Source organism: Cebus imitator, unplaced genomic scaffold (genome assembly GCF_001604975.1).
Source record: "Cebus imitator isolate Cc_AM_T3 unplaced genomic scaffold, Cebus_imitator-1.0 Scaffold152, whole genome shotgun sequence".
NCBI lineage: Eukaryota > Metazoa > Chordata > Mammalia > Primates > Cebidae > Cebus > Cebus imitator.
Window position 1 is genome coordinate 1,419,545 of NW_016107467.1, and position 19,044 is coordinate 1,438,588.

Here is a 19,044-nt window from a genome sequence, read left to right on the forward strand (position 1 = left end):
CTGGGAAGGTTATATGGGCTCAGAAGAGCTACAAGAGCTACCAAAGACAATACAAGTCCCACTGTGTCTACATCATGTTTGCAAGCATCCCATTGGCCAAAGCAAGTCACTCGGAGTCCAGTCAGAGTGAGAGGGCACTGAAAGTTACATGGCAGGGGCTGTGGGTACCAAAGGGGGAAACCCAAAGTTCCAAACTACTTGGAAAAGCCCATATATTGCTCAGAATGTGTTGGGATAAAGGAACTGAACTCTGTCCAATTCAGCCTAAGAGAGAGAATCAAAGAGAAAGAGAGAGAGAGAAAGAGAGAAAAAAGAGAGAGAGAGAGAGAAGCAGAGCTTTAGGGGTGGCTGGGTGTTGACTCTCAATGTCAGATGTGTCAGTCTCTCTCTCTGTGTCTCTGTCTCTGTCTCTCTCCCCACCCCCACCCCCATCCCTTCTTCCTTCCATGTCTACTTTCCGGTATATGCAATTTCTTTTCTGGAAAGGTTCTCCTCATATAGTTACAAAGACAATCATCCTCTCAAAAATAGCTTCCTTCCAGCTTACAATCTCAGAAAAAGTATCATTTCTAGTAGTTCTGGCCAAAGTCCCAAGTAAGGCTTTGATTAACTAAGCTTGAGACATCTGCTTATTCCTGAACCAATCACTGTGGCCAAAAGAACAGGATACTCTGATTGGCCACACCTAGGCCACGGGCCCACCCCTCTGGTGGGATCAGGTGTAGTATCAGCCTCATCCCTCTTGTCCCCGCTGTCTGCAGAGCCTCCCCCAGGAGGGCATGGAAACCCCAGGGGCCATGGGCAGGCATCCAAAATCCTACTGGACAGGAGTCCATAAACCTCTTCTCTTAAACCAGGGATTGGCAACCTTTCTCCGTAAAGGGCCAGATGGTAAAATATGCTAAGTTTTATGGACCAAGGGGCAGAATCAAGGCTATTAGATAAATACCTACATAACAAGAGAGAAAAGACAGTTCCCTAAATTCTTTCCAAACATTAAAAAGTTTATTTTTGGTAAATCCTCAGTTTGAGCTGGATGCGGTGGTGCATGCCTGTAATTCTAGCACTTTGGGAAGCCAAGGTGGTGGATCACTTGAGGTTAGGAGTTCAAAACCAGCCTGGCCAGCATGGTGAAACTCCATGTCTATTAAAATTACAAAAAAAATTAGCCGGTGTGCTGGTGGACACCTGTAATCCCAGCTACTTGGGAGACTGAGGCAGGAGAATTGCTTGAACCCAGGAGGCGGAGGTTGTAGTGAGCCAAGATCGTGCCACTGCACTCCAGCCTGGGCAACAGAGTGAGACTCCTTCTCAAAAAAGAAAAGAAAAAATCCTCAGTTTGCAGGCTATACAAGGGGATGGATGTGGCCTGTGAGCCCTGGTTTGCTGACTCCTGCACTAATCTCTTTCCACTTTCGTAAGTGGAAAAAGCCACAGAGCAGGCAGAGTTTATACTGGGAAGGAAATATAAAAGTACTGCAGGGTTAGGCCAGGTGTGGTGGCTTATGCCTATAATCCTAGCACTTTGGGAGGCTGAGGTGGGTAGATTGCCTAAGCTCATGAGTTCGAGACCAGCTGGGCTAACATAGTGAAACCCTATCTCTACTAAAAATAAAAATAAATTAGCCAGGTGTGGTGAGGTGCACCTGTAGTCCCAACTACTCAGTACACTGAGGCACGAGAATTGCTTGAACCCAGGAGGTAGAGGTTGCAGTGTGCTGAGATCGTGGCCACTGTACTCCAGCCTGGGCAATAAAGCAAGACTCTGTCTCCCAAAAAGAAAAAATTAATTAATTAAAAAAGACACTGTAGGGTTAAAATCACAGCCACAGAAGAGGAGAAGCAGGGGAGAGGCAGGAAAGCTGTGAAGGCAGAATCTGAAGGAGAACTGGGGAAATTTGGAAAGGGAAAGATGCATCTTTCGGAGCAGTGGCTATGATAAGACAGTAAGAGAATGAAAGAAAGAAAATTTTTACAATGCAGCTGTCCCTCAGTATCTGCAAGGGATTGGTTCCAGGACTCCCAGGATATCAAAATTTGCCAATGCTCAAGTCCCCAATAAAAATTGGCATAGAAGTTGCATATAACTTATGTGCATCCTCCCATATACTTCCAGTCATCTCTAGATTACTTATAATACCTAATACAATGTAAGTGCTATGGAAATCGTTGTTATACAATGCTGTTTAGGGAATAATGACAGAAAGAAAGTCTGTGCATGTTTAGTACAGACAGTATTATCCTTTTTATTTTTTCTGAATGGTTTTCCACCCGCAGCTGGTTGAATCCAGGAACGCGGAACCCATGGATATAGAGGGCCAGCTGTATTGGCTGTGCCTTACAAATGAAGTGTACCAGAGGCTACAATAAATATTCAATTGCTTTTCAATTACTATGGATACTGGATTGATTTCTCTCTCCCTTTTTCTTAATGTGACACAATGCTGAATCTGGGCCCACAAGTGGATGTATCTTTCTGTGGGTTGTCCTCCAGTCCCCCAGCTTTGCTAACCCTCTCCTGTGTCCCAGCCACCCTGAGCAATCTGGTTCCCTCACCCATCACATCTCTCCACTTGAGACATGAATCCCCCCACTCCAGCGTGCCTCTGCTCAACCAACTCCTGTTCATCCTTTCTTTGGGAGTTCTTCCATGGCTCCCACGGTGACCCCCACTGACTAAGTCCTCGGCTCCCCCTGCACCCTGTGCCCACCCTGGGGAAAGACTGAGCTCTCTCGGGTTCCTCGTTCTAAAGTGGGATCACCTGCCTGCCTCTGCTGAAAACAAGGCAAGGTAAAAGAAAGCCCTTTTCAATCTGTGAAGGGCTAGCTAGGCACGTGAGAGCTGTTACTGGTATTTGGTTCCAAGAAGGCCCTATTTTTTATCGTCTTCTCTGTTCCATTCTCCGTAGGTGAAGCTTCAATGGTGCAAAGAGACCCAGGTCTCCACAGAAACAGAAATACTGTGTTATTGGCAGGAATGACATACACTTGTGAATCAGGGATCTGCTTCGCGCCAATTTCATCAGTTTGGGAATGGGGTTGGGATGGAAGTGGGCACTGACCCTTCTAGGACATCTCCTCGTGATTGTTTCCAGGTGATGTTCCAGGTGATTGTTTCAACATCCCAAGAAATCCTGCGCGTGCCTACCTCCAAAGAAAGCCCCTCTCCTCCCAGCAGCTTCCAGACCGCGACCTTCCGTAGCTCGGTTCACAACTTCACCTGGAACTGCCTCTTTTAATTCCTAAATAAAACAGCCCCTCGATCGACTGTGATTAAGCACACACTTCAGCCTCAGCGAGCTTGGCGTCTGCACCTGCCGCTGGGAGCCCCTCCTAGAGGCACCTGCGCTGGGCCCCGCCCCGCCCGGTTAGCGCGCACGCGCAGTGGGCCCCGCCCCGCCCCGCCCCGCCCCGCGGCGCCCGAGGGCCCGAAGAAGCAACACCCGCTAGTTCCGCTTGCGGGCCCCGCGCGGCTCCGGGGAGAACTTGGTGATTAAGCCACCTAATTAGACACATTGGTGGCCGATGCCGCGGATTAGCGGGTTGGCTCCCAGGCTCTCTCAGTGATCCGGGACCGTGGGAGCAGGGACCACGCGGGGCCGCCCGCCTGCCTCGCAGTTGGCTTTCCCGGCCCTGGAGCAACGTCTGACTTTGCCCTTTGTTTTTAAACACCATGCAGGATGGTTTGTGTGCAAACGAAGCGATTCGTGGTGACGTGTCACTTTTCAAGTTCCCCCTCCCGCCCCAGTACAGAGATCGCGTCCATCCACCGACAATCCCCTCCGCTTCCTTCCTCCCCCAGGTGCCAGTGATTCACGGAAAGCCCACGGCGGGGAACACGCCCTGGGATTCACGCTTCTCTTCCACTGAGCCAGGGGTGACCTTGAGTGACTGAGGCCATCTCCCCAGGCTCTACCAGGAACAGCACCTAGAGCTGGTAGAGAACACGGGCTGCAGAGAGATAAAGATGGGGTTCGGAAGCCAAGGCACCCGCTGTTGCATGGGTGATATCAGGCAAGCTACTCAACCTCAAACCCTGGCTTCCCTTCTGTATATTGGAGGTAGTCTCGACTCACAGGCACTGTGGGGCCAAATGGATGTGAGCTGAGCGCCTCTGAAATTCAGAGGCACGCTCAGAGAGTAGCTCAGAAAACCAGGATGTGTCGGCTTAGTTCTCTGGGAAGCAGAAGCCAAGATAGAAGTGCAGTATCTGTGCAGGAAGGATAAAGGGAAAACGAAACAGGAGTGGGGCAGGAGGCAGACCACAAGGAAGACAGACGAGTGTGAAAAGAGAGAGCCGGGAAGAACGGCAGGGTAGAAGCGGCCCACAGTGCAGTGCAGCTGGAGAAGCTGTGGAGGATACGGGGAGTCACTCACTGGGCAGGAATGGCCCAGCTCCAGCACCTTGCTCTGGCCAGCTGCTGCGAACAGGCAGGGAAGAGTGTGGTCTCAGCGTAAACACGGGTGGATCCTGAGATGAAGGTGTGGCAGCTGGATGCTGTCAGCTCACTCCTCTCCTGAAGGGAGAGCTGAGCCCCGCACATGGGAGCACTGGTGAAAGGGGTGGTGGACGTTTATCAGTAACCTTACTGGTTTTGTGCTCCATCCTGCATCTCCTGAAGTCCCCCTGACCTTGCCTTCGGCTCAGGAATGGCCACATGACTCAGACAAAGCCAACCAGGACATTCCATTTCAGTGGCCAGCAATGACTGATTCAGTGTTTACCCAAATGCATCCAATCAGAGTGAATCTGAGGACATTTGCTGGGGAGGCTGGGACACAGATAATCCCTTTTCTGACAGATGGTAACAAGAAAGTAGGTAGCTGCAGGAGCTGCTGGCAGCCATCTTGAGACATGAAAGGTGTCCAAATTGGGATGAAGTCAGCATTGAGGATGGTGGTGCAGAGAAACAGGTCAGGGGCTTTGGGCACATTGTTGGATGGCTGGGTTAAGCCTCTCCTGAAATCCATTCTACTGCTGGACTTTTCAGTTCATAAACTAATAAATCCTCTTTACTGTTGGAAGCAGTTGTGTCAAGTGCCCTGTTACATATTTAAAAAGCCCTCCAATTCGATCAGCAATAGGGAAATGGATGTCCTCTGAGCTCCCAAAGTTAGCACAGCCCTAATGCTCAGGCCTAATGGAGCCTTAGGCTGATGAAAGGGCATCCAGGGCTGCTCTTGGGACCTGAAGGCAGCGGTGTGTGAATGTTCATTTCAGAGTAATGACAACTCCACGTGTCTGCATCCTGTTACACCCAGCCACTCCCTTTCCCACGACAAGCTGCCTGTCTTCACCCTCTCGCCTGTATCTTTTCTCCATTACATAGATCCACCTAATTCACACTTTTTCCTCCTTCCTGAGTTGTTTGCAAAACTGATTCCAGATTCACCCTGTGATTTTCTTAACACATCTCTTACTTTCAATAACTGCCAAGGGCCTGATCCTCTCTTCATTTTCCAATTCAAATTTCTGGGAGCAGGAATTGGATTATCCTAGCTCTTATTTTGACACCCTCAGAGATTCTGATTCCACTGTCTGTGGAGGGGACTGGGTATTAGTACTTTTGAAAAGTTTCTTGGATGGTTTAAGTAGCCAGAGTCAAGAACCCCTGGATTAGTAAAGCTTTCCAGGCCAGCTGACCCCACAGTCAGCTCTTGGGTCAAGTTCAAACCCAATCCAGTCAGCTAAGAGCAGAGCCACAGGATGTCACTATGCCCAAAGTCCCTTCCATTGGCAGAATCTGTGGCTACAGAAGGAGTGAGAGGAAGTTGGGTGTGGTGGCTCATGCCTGTAATTCCAGCACTTTGGGAGGACAAGGCAGATGGATCACCTGAGGTCAGGAGTTTGGGACCAGCCTGGCCAACATGGTGAAACCCCATCTCTACCAGAAATACAAAAATTAGCCAGGCGTGATGGTGGGTGTCTATAATTCCAGGTATGTGGGAGGCTGAGGCAGGAGAATTGCTTGAACCTGGGAGGGGAGGTTGCAGTGAGTGAAGATCGTGCCACTGCACTCCAGCCCAGGTGACAAGAGCAAAACTCCATCTCAAAAAAAAAAAAAGGAGAGGAGACAGACTCCTGCTTAACATGCTGAGGACAAACAGCCTAGCACCGTGCTTGGCATAATGCAGTCACTCAGTCATTCAACAAATGACAGGTGTTATTACATTCCTGTCTCTCCTCTAATTCAAGCGGATGCAATCAACCCTCCATATCCTGGGTTTCACATCCATGACTTCAACCAGCCAGATTGAAAATATTCAGACAAATAATAAAATACAATAAAATAATGCATATTTTAAAAACAATACAGTATAATAATTTCCATAGCATTTACATTGTGTTAGATATTATAAGTAATCTAGAGATGGTTTAAAGCATACAAGAGAATGTAGGTAGGTCATCTGCAACTACTATGCCATTGTATGTAAGGGACTTGCACATCCCTGGATTTTGCTATCCGAGGAGGTCCTGGAACCAATCTCCCACAGATAATGAGGGGCAACTGTGTTGCCTTTAAAATAAACCGTGCATCTGGGTGTGGTGGCATGCACCTGTAGTCCCAACTACTCGGGAGACTGAGGTGGGAAGATCCCTTGAGCCCAGGAGTTTGGTGAGTTTTGATCACACCATTGCACTCCAGCCTGGGAAACAGAGTGCGGCCCCATCTCTAAAAATAAAAAGACTTAAAAAATAATAATGTAAAAGGCAGTAAACCACGTTGCTGTAACACAACAGAGGAAAAGCTGCAGAGGAAGCACCTCGAGGATCTAGGCATCCATGCTTGGCAAATTTACTACAAAACAGGAAAATCCTCACTAATCAGATTTACGTTTGAGAGCACTTGCTGCCAATGCAACAGGAATAAATGCAGTTATAAAGTCATACTTTGGGAGGTTATTTGGTGACACGAGAAACAGAACCTCATGTTAGGAGAGAAAAAAGGATATAAGTTTATGTAGTACACAATTCCAATTTTGTTTAAAAAATACACGTGTTTACTTGTCTACACAGAAAAAAGACTGAAAATAGACAAACTGAAAATGTAGCTAACCGAGCACCAGTTCAGCCTTAGAGACCCCCACCCAGGTGGCGCTGAAGGAACTGAGAGGCAGACATCCAGATAGAACAGCAAAGTGGGTCTATCTGGGGGCCTGACAGCCTTCCGAGCTGAGGGCCTCAGGGGCTGACAGCATTCCAGGCTGAAAGGCCCAGAGGAGACTCTGACCCAGGCATTTATTCTCTTCTGAACAGGTGATTATTATTAGCAAACAGATGTTTGGTATTTTCTCATAACACAAAATATGCCAAGTAGGCAGCTGTTGCCCGCTTACCACAGATCACAGACAAACTAAAAAGTATTCTCCACGAGGGAGCCACAGGGGCAGGGTCAGATATCTTAAAGAATTGTTTAAACCGGTATATGATATTTATACATTGTCCTGCCACCTGGGAATGCCCCATGTGGGGCGGGGAGCTGGTTTTCCTTACCATTGTTCTTCCTAACAAACAATAGATTCTATCATACACTCAGCATTTATCAATATTCATAAACTTAGCATTTCTCAACGGTAGCTGTGGTTTCTCAGGGGAGAGGGTTTTTTTTTTCTTTTTCTTTTTTTTGAGATGGAGTCTCACTCTGTCGCCCAGTCTGGAGTGAAGTGGCGTGATCTCATCTCACTGCAACCTCTGCCTCCCGGGTTCAAGGGTTCAAGTGATTCTCCTGCCTCAGACTCCCAAGTAGCTGGAACTACAGCCATGCCCAGCTAAATTATTTGTATTTTTAGTAGAGACAGGGTTCTGCCATGTTGGCCAGGCTGGTCTCTAACTGCTGACCTCAGGCGATCCACCCACCTAGGCCTCCCAAAGTGCTGGGATTACAGGTGTGAGTCACTGCAACCGGCTGAGAGTTTTTCTCAAAGCTAATAATGTCCAGTTTAGAGGGCTGATCTTTATCCTGAAATAATATCCTACTTTTTGGCATTAACAAGCTTTTATGAAAGGATGTCTTCAGTGGAATACTGGCTGGGTTTGGTTAGGGATGCACATGCAGAATGAAAAGTCAGCAGCCTTATGTCAGCACCCTCTGCACTCTACCCCAGTTAGTTTTGTTTCCATTTTAATTCTGTAGAAGTCAATACAGAACTCTGGAACCTACTGCTTTAGAGGATAAGAATCTCTTTCCTGCTCCATCCCTCTGGCTTGCCTTGGATTCAAGGCTCTTCCAGCAGGACCTGGCCCTGATTCACTGGGATAGTGTCCACCATGTCTGGGGGCACTCCCAGAGTGGGGACTCTTCAGGTTCTCTACCAACTAGCCTTCCACCTGCCAGCCTAGGAGGCAGTGGGTGGAGAATGCAGGGAATTCAGGGTTGGGGAGGGAAGGCAACAGGAAAAGATAGAACATATATGCCGATTAGGCCAGGAAATGAGGACTCCAGACCCAGGAGGAAGAGGAGGAGGAAAGAAATACTTGATCTTCCTGCTTAGAATGTTGGCAGAAGTCATATTCAAAATATAAGAGAATAAAGACTTACGAAACAAAAGAAAACCAAAGAAAGGCAACATAGCCCAAGCTCAGTAGGGATTACTAGCTAATAAAGAACAGTCAAGTGTTGGAGGCCATTTATTCATTTGAGCTCTATAGTTGCCTAGTCTGCTCAATTTGGTTTTTCATCTAACAAGTGTCGTTGGAAGGTGTGTGGATGGAACATTGTGTGAGATCCAAAGATAAAACAGATACTGAAGTCTGTGCTCTAGTAAAGAAGATAGGAGGCCGGGCACGGTAGCTCCCAGCACTTTGGGAGGTGGAGGCGGGCAAATAATAAGGTCAGGAGTTCAAGACCAGCCTGGCCAAAATGTTGAAACCCCATCTCTACTAAAAATACAAAAATCAGCTAGGCGTGGTGGCGTGTGCCTGCAGTCCCAGCTACTCAGGACGCTGAGGCAGGAGAACCGCTTGAACCCAGGAGGCAGAGATTGCAGTGAGCTGAGATTGCACCACTGCACTCCAGCCTGGGTGACAGAGTGAGACTCTGTCCCCCCGCCGACCCCCAAAAAAGAAGATAGGAGATCCATATTTACCCTGCAGGAAACAATAAATACTCTAAGACTGTTACAAATTGTTCTGGGAGTTCAGAGGAAGGAATTTATTTCTATCTGGAGCAATGAAGGGTGACCTCCTGGAGGAACTGGCATTTGAATGGGGGCCTTGAAGGATGGGTGAGATGTAAACATGCAAACTAACAGGAAGGGAAAAGGGAGAGCAAGGCAGGAGCAAACATTAAGGCAGGGAAACACAAAGCATGTAGAGGAAACACAAATGCAGTACTTTGTATTACGGGCGAGGCTCTACAAAGAGGCACTGGATTCCAATGGGACTATTGTTTTCAGGGGCTTTCTGGGCTGGTGGCCAAACTCCTGGAACTATCACTATTTCAGACCAACTGGCCCTGGCCAGAGGACAGTAAGTTGGACTCTTAAGTCTTAGCTATTCTTGCTGATTCTTCTCCGAATGCTCACTCCAATAAGAGCAGTCAAGAAACGTTTCTTTGGAAATAGCTTCCAAGACACCAGCATACCACTATGAACACTTAAAATATGGAGATAGAGCATTTGGAGTGCTGCTCCCAGCATGCTGGAGGGAAATGAAGCAAGATCCTTCCTGGAGGTAAATTCTGTTGTTTTCTTCTCAATGCTTGGGCATCCAATTCCACATTCATCCTTTTCCTCTAACTTATCTTTTCATGACTTTGGAGAGCAGTCTTCCTTATCTAGGAAACAAATGGCCTCCACGGAGAGCTCAAAACAGCAGAGTCATTTATCTGTTTGACATGTGTTTGCCTGTTTGTTTTCTCCAGCCTTGAGACAAGAGTTGTGTCAACCGTGGATGGCTGTGCCCCAGTCACTTGAGAGACATGAATCAATTTCCCAGCTGCATTTATCACTTGCTGCCTTAAATCAAGTCTAATCAATGCTTCCTTCATTTGGTATGGATTGAAACTATATATAACACACTCAGAAAACAGGAGCGAAAAGAAGCAGATCACAAAAATTCCATCAGGGACTTAGATGGAATGATGTTAAAGAAACATTTGCAATCTTTCCTTTGCTCTAATGGAGACCCCTGACTAAACAGAGATGTGTGTTTATGAAGCTTAATTTGAATTTACCTGACATGCAGTGACATTAAGTGACAGGTCATTTTATACACAGGGGGTTTCTGCATCTTTAACGATTTTATAATCGATACATTCTTAGGATTGGATGTGTATTTACAGTTTTATTCCTATACTAAGTTTTAAACTCATTTCCATTTGTTTTAGAGGTATCTGTTTTGTCATCATTGACTATATAGGTCAATTTCCAGTTGCAACATACAAAGTAATAAAAATCCCTTTGTAACAAAATAGACATCCAGGAGTCTTTTTATTTCCTCAATAATTTTATAAAGTCTTAAAATACGGCCCTCTCTCTACTCCTCCCAATTCTTGGTATTAATAATAGAATTTGATCCATGTAACCCAAGTGGATTTTTCATTAGCAGGTGTGAAAACCACTCCCCAGCTGTCAACCAATTTAGAATGTGGTAGGGCGCAACCTTGTCTCATTTGCAGATTAATCTTGTGCCAATGAAAGATGATACCTCCTTAGTTACCAGCACCTAAAACGGGCCATGCCCACAGCAAGGCCTCCGATTGTTCTTCAAGGATAACGGGACAAGAGAGACAGAACACAGAAAAATAGGTCAATGATAATGCAAGCTTAGAAGATGAGGCAGTGCGGTGATTCATTGGCATAATTAATATTTCTGTCTAAACTGCTGAACTGTGTAGACTTTTACCACTAGCTTGCCTCTGTAGCGATTAACACGGCTGACTCATTTTCACAGTGCCAGCTTGCCCAGCGACCTGTTGTTAGGTAGCTAAATAGAGCCCTGTTCAGCTCTGGGAAGTCAGACAATAATATTAAACCCTTACACTGGTTTAACGTTTTCCAGTTTATAAAGGTGCTTTGAACATACAGTCTCCTAGCACTGGAAGGCACGCAATAAAAGCAGTTCTATCTCCATTTCTGTCTATGGCCATACCACCCTGAACATGCCTGATCTCATCTATTCCTTTTTTTTTTTTTTTTTGAGACAGTCTCACTCTGTCGCCCAGGCTGGAGTACAGTGGCCTGATCTCGGCTAACTGCAATGTCCACCTTCCACGTTCAAGTGATTCTCTTTCCTCAGCCTCCTGAGTAGCTGGGACTACAGAGGCCTGCCAGCCACCATGCCCAGCTTACTTTTTTTTTTTTTTTGGTATTTTTTGTAGAGATGGGGTTTCATCACGTTGGCCAGGCTGGTCTCAAACTCCTGACCTCAAGTGATCCACCCACCTAAGCATCCCAAAGTGCTGGGATCACAGGCATGAGCCACTGCACCCCACCACATTTTTAAGATGAAGGGAAAGGTGTAGAGTTTGGGGTCTCCCCATTGTTGAGCCAGCCACAGTGGAGCGGGCTTGAACTGGGGGCTGCATCTCGTCAACCCCAAAGTCTTGGTTCTTCCCACTGAGCTGTGACTAGGCAGTCACTGGGTCTCTTCCCTGTTCTTTCCTCAACTTATTTTTTTCTCCCAACACCTAGGGGTTTTGGGATACCCATATAGTTATAGGAGATCCCTAAAGTTGCCTGGCAGGTTGTCTAGTTTAAAGTAATAAAAGGCAGCACCTTCAGATGTGTTTTGGGTTACTAAGCTAGTGTAGTATTAGTACTCTCAGCCCATCTTAAACAAAGACAGAGTAACGCGATGTAACAAAGCTTCCACCTCTGTGAACAAAGAAAAAGTAAGAGAAACGCTGCCGACATGGACTCTGAAATTAAGAAGCTCATTCACATTGTCTTTAATACTCATGAGGGTTGTTTAATGAGCTCCCTGGCTTTGAGGATGTCCGGGAAGGATCACGTTTGCTCATTCTTTGAGGAAGGGAATAACAGGTTTTTCTACCCAAGACAAGTCTCACTGAAGCAGATCCTGTCAAGATTCCTAAGGACAGAAAATGATTGAAGGAAGAAAAATTGCATGGCTTTAAACTTTTAGACAAGAGTGGATTTGCTTAACTGGCTTGACTTCAGTGGAAGTAAATGAGAGAAGTTACGGATAATACTTTTTCAGACTGGCTTCAGGTAATGTTCTAGTGAGGAGAAATGCATTTCCAGTGGTCATAAGGATTTGGAAGATCTCCAGGGAGGCTGAGAGAAGTCTTGAACACATTCCAACAAAGGAATTATAGTGTTCAGGAGTTCATATGCATTTTAAGTGCCGTAGTCACCCCAGGATCATGTTAATACAAACTCAAAAAGTACGAATACTCCCAACCTTCACAAACCCCAAGTAAAAAGCATCATACCCTTTCTTGAAATTAATGATGCTACTGAGATTAACAGATCAGATTTCATTTCCTCAAAGCAAATTGGTTTATCCCATTTGTTCATTCATTCAACAAATATTTATGGAGTGCTTGAGAATATGGACATTGATGATTCAGTGTTAACAAGACCCTAACTCCCCAGCAGCTTCAACTCAAGTGGGAAAATTCATATTTAAACTATTAATGGAGACTTATACTTCCAGTCCCAATGGAGTAGCAGGGACCAGATTTACTCTCCTGTCAAGACATAACCAAAGCAGAGAAACGGGAACAAGACAGAACACCATGGCTTTCAAAACTCTGAACTTCAGGCAATGAAAGACAGTGATCCTGAGAGACAGAAAATAAGGTGAGGCCTATGACTACCTTCCCTACTGCCTTGAAAGACTTTCCATGCTGTGCAGGGAAGGACAACCCATGCAGAACCCAGTGGGTTCTGGAGTTCAAAAACAGAACTGAGGGCTTGGGGATACCAAGGCAGCTAACCTTGGAGGACAGAGCTCCAGAGAAAGAGAGAGAAGGAGAGTTCCAGAAAGACAGAGAGACCCTCTTCTAGAACCATCTGAAAAAATTAGAGGGGGCCAGGTGCAGTGGCTCATGCAGATAATCCCAGCAGCTTGGGAGGCTGAGGTGGGCGGATCACCTGAAGCCAGGAGTTTGAGACCAGCCTGGCCAACATGGCAAAAACACATCTCTAATAAAAATACAAAAAATTAGCCAAGTGGGTGGTGCACACCTGTAATCCCAGGTACTCGGGAGGCTGAGGCAGGAGAATCACTTGAACCTGGGAGGTGGAGGTTGCAATGAGCTGAGATCACATCACTGCACTCCAGCCTGAGCGTCAGAAAAAAACTCTATTTCAAGAAAACACACACACACACACACACACACACAGAGAGAGAGAGAAAAGTCCTCGGTACACACACAGGGAACTGTGTGAGTTCAATCAGCCAGGCTGGAAAGCTCATAATTCATAAGACATGGTAGAGCACTCAGGAAAACCAGCACTGGGGAATAATTTGCCCTAGACTGAGCACGGCTTCAGACCTGCCTAACAAATTACAAAGCAAGATCCATAAGGATTGAACTATTTCCATGTCGCTGGACTGCATCCCTAAACAAAGCTACAGAGTGTATTTAAGAATGCATATCTAGCACCTAAGAAGGTAAAATTCACAACATGTGGTATCCAATCAAAGATTTTGAGGCATGCCAAAAAAACAAAACAAACAAATAAAAAAAACTAATGATGAAGATTTGTATCCAGAATTTATTAAAAGCTTTCAAAACTGCCTAGAATGGCCACTCATGCCTGTAATCCCAGCACTTTGGGAGACTGAGGCAGGCAGATTGCTTGAGCTCAGGAGTTCAAGACCAGTCTGGGCAACATGGCAAAACCCCATCTCTTCCAAAAATAAAAAATTAGCCCGGCATGGTGGTGCACACCTGTAGTCCCAGCTACTTGGGGGGCTGAGGCACGAGAATTGCTTGAGCCCAAGAGGCAGATGTTGCAGTGAGCTGAGATCATGCCACTGCACTCCAGCCTGGGTGACAAAGTGAGACTCCATCTCAAAACAAAACAATACAAAACAAAACAAAAAAAACCAAACACACACAAAACCCACAAACAAAACAAAAACAAACAAACAAAAAGAACTCTAAAAAATGACATCCCAGCCTGGGCAACATGGTGAAACCCCATCTCTATAAAAACTACAAAATTAGCCAGGCATGGTGGACCAAGTCTGTGGTCCTACCTACTCAGGAGGAGGTGGGAGGATCACTCGAACCTGGGAGGTTGAGTCTGCAGTGAGCAGAGATTGCACCACTGCACTCCACCCTGGGAGACAGAGTAAGACCCTGTCTGTCTCTCTCTGTCTCTCTCTCTCTCACTCACACACACACACCACACACACACACACACTCTGGCAGATTTGAACAGCCACTTTTGGTGGGAATGTAAAATGGTACAGCCATGCTGGAGAACAGTTCAGCGTTTTCTTAAAGCATTATTTACACTTACCATACAGCTCGGTCATTCCACTGTCAGATAGTTACCTAAGAGAAATGAAAGCATACTTCCACACAAAGACTTGTATTAAAATGTTCATAACAGCTTTATTTTTAACAGCCCCAAACTGGAAACAACCCAGGTGTCCATGGATATGTCAATGAACAAATCTAATCAATGAACTAGTACTTAGCAATAACACATGCTACCACACAGATGAATCTCAAAATAATTACACTGAGTAAAATAGGCCTGACCAAAAAGGGATATATGTTATATGATTCAATTTACATAGAATTCTAGGACATGCAAACTAGTAACGGGGCAAGAGTGCACGTGGGGACGATGGGCCTATTCCTCACCTTGATCACAGTGACAGTTTTACGTGGGGTATACTTATGCCAACACATACATACTTTAGATATGTGCAGTTTATCGGGTGTCAAGTATACCTCAGTAAAATTTTACTAAAATAAAAATATTAGTGGGCTCTACATTCTGGAGATACTGGCAGTAAAAGTATTATTTTCAGTTCGAAACAGTAACTACACTTTGGTATAAATACTTTTGAACTTTATCTTTACAACTTTATCTTTACAGCAAGGAAACCAAAAGGTATAAACATTCACTGACTGAAAAACAATGTCAAAAAGTCATCCCAGTATCTGTGAAGGGCTGGTCCCAGGACCCCTGAGGATACCAAAATCCTCAGATGCTCAAGTCCCTGATAAAAAATGGTGCAGTATTTGCATATAACCTACCCACATCCTCCTGTATACTTTAAATCATCACTAGATTACTTATATTACCCAATACAATGTAAATGCTGTGGAAATTGTTATACTGTATTATTTAGAGAATAAAAAGAAAAAATCTGTACATTTGGTACAGATGTAATTTTTTCTTAAATATTTTTGATCTGCAGTTGGTTGAATCCACAGATGTGGAATCCATAAATACAGTGGGCTGACTGTATATACTAAGAAAAATTACAAAGTGAAAATGAGGAATTCTCATTCAGTAAATGAAACCAAATCTAACATATTTCTCAACAATGAGTAAAACCACTTAGGAGTCAATTATTTGGTGTCTGACGGCTGTCTCTCTCCAGCATATTGTGGTTTATAGCAGTGGTGCCCTTGGGTTCAGAAACCTGAACTGTGGTCTTCAGTTGTTCCCCAAGCTCCTCTATCAGAGGCCCAGACGGTCCAAGAGGCGGGGAAGAGGCAAGTGGCCTTCCCTGACCGACATCAGACTCCTGGATGGCTGTGTTTCTGCATACGTCACCATTAACAATAAGAAGGGCACTGCTTTCTTCAAGAAAGGGACCTTGCAAAGAACTGACTGTCTCAGATGGACTATCTTTGAGTTCATCTTGTTCTGAGTCTGAGTCTGAGTCTGAATCTGAGTCCGAGTCTGAGTCCGAGTCTGAGTCTTCATTTCCAGATGACACGGTGCTATCCGAGTCCTCCGAATCACTTGCTTCAGAGCTGGAGGAAAGTATCTGCTGCCCAGAAACTGAATGTGCTGCTTTTAATGCAGTTTCTTCCTCCTGGACAAGAAGTGCTGCTGCTTCTAGTTCTTCCAGTTCTAACCCCAGCTGGGCCTTTGTAAGTGAGACTTCCTTTAAGGCTTCTGCAAGAGCTGCCAACTTTTTGGATCTTGACAATATTTTAAGAAGAAAGATTAGCATTATTTATTAATTGGCCTGAAGATAACAGGGTATACAGCTTCCAAAAAATAAAAAAGAAAATTGAATCTATATTTTACATGGCACACCAGGATATATACCATAAGAGATCCAATATATATATGTAAAAAATGAAGCTATTGAAAGTATTACAGGGAGACAGTTTTCCTTTATGATTCTAAGAAGGAGGAAGGCTTTTCTAACTATGACTCAGTTTAGAAGCCACAAAAAAAAGACTGATAAATTCAACTAAATAAAAATCAATTTCTTGGCCAGGCACAGTGGCGCATGCCTGTAATTCCAGCACTTTGGGAGGCTGAGGCAGGCAGATCATCTGAGGTCAAGTGTTCAAGACCAGCCTAGCCAACATGGTGAAACCCCGTCTCTACTAAAAATACAAAAAAATTAGCTGGGCACAGTGGCAGGTGCCTGTAATCCCAGTTACTTGGGAGGCTGAGGCAGGAGAATCACTTGAACCCAGGAGGCAGAGGCTGCAGTGAGCCAAGATCACATCACTGCACTCCAGCCTGGGTGACAGAGGGAGACTCCATCTCAAAAAGAAAAAGAAAAAAAAATTAATTTCTTCTGGGCAATATATTTATAATAAGTGTGTGTGTGTGTATACATATATTATAATAAAGCCTCATTCTAACGGAGTTCCTAATAATGAGTATATAACAATCCAATAGAAAAATGGACAGAAGATACAAGCAGACAATTTTCACACAAGGAAATACAAGAAACTCTTAAATATATTAAAAGATGTTCAACTCTAGTCAAATAAGAGAAATACAAATTAAAGTCCTATTGGAGATCTATTTTTCATATGTCAGACTGGCAAATACCCAAACATTTAATATTATTCTGTTAGCAAGACTACAAAAGAAAAGGCACTTTCATATACTGATGGAGGGAGATTAAATAGCTTCAACCCCCATGAAGGAGAACTTAGCAGTAACTTCCAAAATGGCAAATATATACACCCTGAAGCCAGCAAGCCCCATGTTTGGAAATTAAACACATGTAGCACACAGGCTACATGACACAGGTCTGAGGTTGTTTACTGTGACATTGTTTTTTAATACCTAAAAATGGGAAAAAACCAAATGTCCTTGATGTGAGACTGGCTGACTGGTTAAATAAGTTATGGCATATCCATTCAAAGAAATAGCCTACAGCTGTACAATGAATGAAGCTCTCCATGGGCCAATCCAGACTTACTGCTTAATAACACAAAAGGTTCACCCTATGTATATGCCACGTATACGTAAAAAGGGAAAAAAACAAGAAAGATATCAAACAGATATTTCTATTTGCTTGTATAATTCTCAATAAACTCTCCAAAGTGACAAAAAAACAGAAACTTCTGTAAAGGAGACAGGGTGGGAACTGGAAACATGGGGGATGACACGGGACGATGGTGTGACGGAGCCTTTTCACTGCCTATTTTTAAACCTATATAAATGTTCACAATCGTAAAGTGTACCGGGGGAAAGCCAGTATCAGAAAGCAGCATGGGGTGCTTTCTTCTTTTCATGAGGAAACCATTTCATATTATTTCAGATTTTTTTCTCTAAATTACCTGCTAGATTTGTAATATTACACTGTATCGAGTAAATAAACTCTTCCATTATTAACTTGGATGCAGTTGCTTTGTTTTGGTTTCTAAAAGAACCAAAATGACACAAACTGCCATTCTCCAAAGATGACTATTATTCTAAAGGGGAAATCTGATGTGGCGACTGAAGAAAGGCAGCGGTGAGTGCAAGCGGTCAACACACTGACATGGTTTCTACATTTCCGATTAGAAGACTAAATGAACGTACAAAACATGGAGTGGCTTTGAGACAAACCACACGAGGGTGAGATTACAAGATAAATTCATTTGTAAAAGTGCAGTTCATCCCATAATATTGGGAAAATGAAGCTTCATTTCAGAGGAGCTGAGGCAAACGGATGGTACAATGGGAAATACCAAACAAAGATGGTATTTTCATCTGGGTGCCCGTGTATATTTGAAATGCTATTTCTCAAAATATTTAGCACAATGAGATTGTGCAGGGATTGCAGCCCCCCCGCTGCTGCCCCTTCACATGTAATCAGGCCACAGAAGCAGCACTGCAGTGTCCAAAGGTGAGCGGGAGGCACAGTGTGGTGAGTGGGAGACGGCCGTCAGCCATCGTTCACAGGCAGCTTTCTCTTATGTAAGGAAAGCCCTGGGTTTCAGTGCCAGAATTTCCAGAGTGCTTAGAAAAGGGGAGGAAGTTAGGATGAAGAGGAGAACCAAGGTGAGATCCACTAGAGTCAGTTAATGATTCACCAAAGAATTATAACCCCTGGCTAATCTTTTATCAGTCTGAGGCATTTTTAAAAGCAGTTATGGAATATGACAGCTGCAACATAATTTGCATTGATGCCCAAGACGGGTGTAGATGATGTCCACTACATATTTTAAAACCTTGACTACCAGTGGTAAAGGATTCAGTCTGAGCTGCTGAATCACTTTAAAACATCTCTGGCCCAAGGTTGAGTCAGCCTAAGAACTAGTATACCACTCTGCTTCTCCATGAAGGGGAGTTCTCTCTGGAGAGTGACACACAGCTTAAGAAATAGAGAGTGATAAATTTGGGAGAGGATTTTGCCTCTAACTATAATACTAGAAATAAATATTTAAAATAAAAGCTTTTACTTCAGTGACTCTATCTAATTTTAATAGTCATGACAAATACTTTTCAACAATATACAAAGAATGATGTTCCACTGACATCACTGCACTTGCTCCACTAACCACCCTGTGAATCAGTGCCATTGTTATCCCTACATTACAGATGAGGAAACTGGAGCTTGCAGGGGTAGGAGAGCTGCTGAGGTTCACTCAGCTAACAAGGGGCCTCCCATGAATACACAGGCTCTGTAAAGTGTCC

The 19,044-nt window shown here is 44.6% G+C and overlaps 1 protein-coding gene across 1 annotated transcript in view; it reads right to left on the bottom strand.

Moving 5' to 3' along the window:
• Positions 1-14,526: 14,526 nt before the first annotated feature.
• The window catches only part of SHQ1 (SHQ1, H/ACA ribonucleoprotein assembly factor), a 101,267-nt gene continuing 96,749 nt past the window's right edge, over positions 14,527-19,044 (bottom strand). Inside the window, exon 10 of the mRNA XM_037743755.1 lies at positions 14,527-16,091. Coding sequence (XP_037599683.1) covers positions 15,506-16,091 — 586 coding nt within the window. The 3' untranslated portion in view covers positions 14,527-15,505. The remainder of the gene's footprint in view (positions 16,092-19,044) is intronic.